This window comes from Sitophilus oryzae, unplaced genomic scaffold (assembly GCF_002938485.1).
Source record: "Sitophilus oryzae breed Bouriz unplaced genomic scaffold, Soryzae_2.0 scaffold_1582_pilon_pilon, whole genome shotgun sequence".
Classification (NCBI taxonomy): domain Eukaryota; kingdom Metazoa; phylum Arthropoda; class Insecta; order Coleoptera; family Curculionidae; genus Sitophilus; species Sitophilus oryzae.
In genome coordinates this window covers 1,910,516-1,914,602 of record NW_022146261.1, presented here as the reverse complement: position 1 = coordinate 1,914,602, position 4,087 = coordinate 1,910,516, and the positions used below count along the sequence as shown (strand labels likewise).

Here is a 4,087-nt window from a genome sequence, read left to right as displayed (position 1 = left end):
AGTGTAGGATAATATTTTTAGGAAATTTTATGTCCTTTAGCATTTTTGAGCGGCAATTAAACATTTTATAGAGTTTTCTATGTATTTTCAAATGTTTAACCAGTAGTTGGCCGGTGGCCAATAACTAGATTTTAGGGTGGCCAACTACTAGACCTATATGGTTTTTTAGAGCCCTTTGCGTTTTTTCTTTTATCCCCAAGGTTGTAAGTCGTTTTTTTTAGATTCAAATGTCTCCTGCAAGTAAAACTAAAACGCCTAGTCAAAAATACACGGAAGATGATGTACAGAAAGCCCTTACAGCAATTAACAATGGGACGAGCCAGAGGAAAGCAGCCCTGCAATTTAAGGTTCCAAGAGCTACCCTACAGTTTAGGGCGAGTGAAAATTTTCATGATAAAACCACTCGTGGTCCAAATCCTATTCTTTCGTTGGACGAGGAAACTCGACTTAAAGACTGGATTTGTGCATGTCAGAAAAAAGGTTTTCCTCTGAGGATAGAAGATGTACAGCATTCAGTCAAGGGATTTTTGGATGCTTATCCCCGTGAGAATCCATTCATAGACAATATGCCTGGGAAAGGGTGGTACAGGAGCTTTTTAAAGAGAAATCCAGAAGTAACGCTAAGGACTCCAGAAGCGATTACTGCGGCAAGTTCTAATATTTCCGAAAAAGATATTCGGAAATGGTTTAGTGGTGTAGAACAATACTTAGATCAAAAAGGTTACTATGACATTCTTAAAGATCCATCACGTATTTTTAATGGCGATGAAACGTGTTTTTACCTATCTCCGAAAAATAAGAGAGTGTTAGCTGTGAGGGGAAGCAAAAATGTTTACGAAATTAAACATCACTCGAAAGTTAATTTAACAGTAATGTTTACGTTTGCTGCATCTGGCGACATTACACCGCCAATGGTAATTTATCCGTATAAGAGATTACCATCAAGCGTTGTAAAGTCGGTACCCGCTGAGTGGGGAATAGGTTGTAGCAACTCAGGGTGGATGAAAAATGAAATTTTTTTTGAACATATAGGAAACGTTTATTATAAACATTTAGTTGCTAAAAATATCAAATTTCCTATAATTTTGTTCGTTGATGGGCATACAACTCATATGACCCTTCAAACTAGCGAATTATGTTCAAAGTTGAAAATAATATTAGTGGCTCTCTACCCAAACGCCACAAGAATAATGCAGCCCGCAGACGTTGCGGCGTTCAAATCCTTAAAAATTGGTTGGAACAAAGCAGTTTTGAACTTCAGAAGGGAAAATCCAAATTCTGTGGTAACCAAGGAAAACTTTGCTTTAGTATTAAACAGTGCCATTAGCTCTTTAAAGTCAGTTTCTATAATCAATGGTTTTAAAACAACTGGGTTATATCCTTGGAACCCGTCAGCAATTGATTATTCCAAATATTTGGGAAAGAACAACAGCCGAATTAAAGAAAGTGTTTCTCAAGAAGTATCCATAACCTATGCTGACTTTGAGAAATTAGTTGGGACTGAGAAAATAAAGATGTTCCAAAATAATGCATGTGAAGATCTAAATGAAGAAGCACAAATTTTATATAATATGTTCCAGTTATTCAAAAATAAGCCAAATGATGCAATATCTAATTCAGTTCATAGTGTCAGATATCTCAATTCGTACGTCAGATCATCTGACTTACGTTTGGTATCGTAATATGGTCCAAAGTATACCAAAATGAAGAATATATTCCCTTTGCCAAAAAGGAGAATAATGATCATGCTGATCATATTCCTTCTTCATCTGATAACCCAAATACTTTAGAACGGTTAACTACATTCGAAATAGAACATCTCGTGACGGACAATACTAATATATGATCTCCTAGGCTTTCTTCATGCAACCGTAAAGCTTCTTCAGATTTTGAGTTAAGCACATATAACATAGAAGACATTCCTATTATAAACATTAGTTCACCACCTAATTTTCCCTCCACTTCCTATAACTATTCATCTCCAACGCAAATAGAATCACTTGATGGGCCAAATTCTGGACAAAAGGAATTCGTAAATAGGCACACCGAAGAGAGAGAGAAATCCTCTATTGACAAGTTCTTCTATTGGCCGAGGACCCCAGAACGTAAAGGTAAAAAACAAACTGAAAGACTTCCGTTTGTGCTTACTTCCTCAGATCGGCAGAACGCAGAAAAACGTAAAATACAGGAAAAAATAGAGAAAGAATTATTGAAAGAAGAAAGGAAACAGAAAAGAATAGAAACAAAAAACAATAAAATTGCACATAAAAATAATAAAACAAAAACAAATATACCTAAAGCTAAAGAAATAAAATATCATAGGGAAGACGCAGAAACAAAAATAATTCCAAAAGTTGATGAAATAAATAGTATAATTTTAAAAAGAGGACTTAGTGCATCTGCCGGAGAAAAAGTGCATTCAAGAAATCAAAGCGCCTAACATGGAATCCACGAATTGTCCATTTAGTGGGGACATTTTTTCTAGGGCCAAACGTATTTTCAATAGTAGCCGATGTGATGGTGGGACAAACGTTAGAGATGCTGAAAAATATTCAACCCAAAAACCGGAAAATGAAGATCATTTAAATGATTTCAGAAGCTGTACAAATACTTCTACAAGTGTTATTGATTCACCTGATACTAGATCTACCTTGAAAAATGAAAGGTTTTCAGGGTCGAAAAACATTTTTTTTGAAAATAGTTTTCAGCTGCCATCGTCAAGCCATTCATCATTGACTAGAAATTTGCCAAATTCAACTAAACGAAAGCTATTTTCAGAAAAAGAAAATGAGACTCCTAACTCCAAGGTGTTTATTATTTCTGATGTTACTATAAAGGCAAGTAGCAAGCATGCGAACGAAGTTTCCACTGGGTTATGCTATGCATGTATTATGAATATCACGGTTTTAAAATCAGGAAAAAATGCAATTTTTGTACAAGAACCTATCATCTTGCTTGTATTGACAAATCTCAACAATCAGAAAATAATGAAAAGTTTGTATGCAATAGCTGTAAAGCTAAAAATAGTTTTTCTTAACAAGTGTGCGAAGTGATCCTTTCCCATAGGCAAAAGCAGTAGTAAGCTTTGAGTGTGGGAAAGACACTTTGCATACTTTCCACAATTAGGTATTAAGTACTAAATCTCCCATTTTCAAAAACGTTTTTGTTTGATGCTGTTGCAATAAAGTATTTTCCCAATAAATTATTTAGGATTTTTTACGATAATGTACAAAAGCGTGCGCAAAGTAACTTTGTACATGCAAATAAGTGTGTAAAGTAGTAACTTTGCGCTCGGTTTTAGAAAAACATATCTAATTTTGTTCGGCTAAACTCTGTTTTTGTGATGGCCAATTACTCATATATGGGTAGGCCAACGACTGTAACTTTGTGGCCAATAACTGAACTTTTTGTATGTTTGCAAAAAACTGTATTTTTATATTATTTAGAGGATTAAAGTTGCAAAATAAAATTTTGTTCCTAATGTTTGAATATGTGATTATTTGAGAAAAAAATACTGCATTATTCGTGGTCTAATAATTTCAGAACAAACTGAAAAATACGTCACTAAAATCCTTAAGTGGCCAATAACTATATTCGTTACCCTATTGCAATGTCATCAAAAATACGAAATTATATGTCAAATATGAGCTTAATCGAACGTCAGGAATTGGTATCATAATATAGTACGATAGAAGGTACCACTTTATATGCATCATAGTTCTATCATATTACAATGTCACCGAAGATACGTAGTATACCAAGTTTAAGCCCAATCGACCGCCATGTACGTAATATGGTACTATATTATGGTACCACTTGATATGGTTCATGGTATCATAATATTGCAATATGTCATCAAAAATACGAAATTAAATATATGAGCTCAATCGAACGTCAAGAAGTGGTATCATAATATGGTACTATATAGAAGGTACCACTTTACATGCATCATAGTACCATTATATTACAATGTCACCGGAGATACGTAGTATACCAAGTTTAAGCCCTATATGAACCGCCATGTATCTAATATGGTGCTATATTATAGTATGGTACCACTTGATATGCTTCATGGCTTCATGGTACC

The 4,087-nt window shown here is 34.5% G+C and overlaps 1 protein-coding gene across 1 annotated transcript; it reads left to right on the top strand.

The window, feature by feature from the left end:
* Positions 1-227: 227 nt before the first annotated feature.
* LOC115879587 lies at positions 228-1,682 on the top strand. Its single transcript, XM_030896480.1, has one exon. The coding sequence runs from the start codon at positions 228-230 to the stop codon at positions 1,680-1,682; it is 1,455 nt and encodes a 484-aa protein (XP_030752340.1).
* The last annotated feature ends 2,405 nt before the right edge of the window (positions 1,683-4,087 follow it).

Coding starts and splice junctions, on each gene's coding strand:
- LOC115879587 (XM_030896480.1), top strand. CDS start 228: ATGTCTCCTGCAAGTAAAACTAAAACGCCTAGTCAAAAATACACGGAA.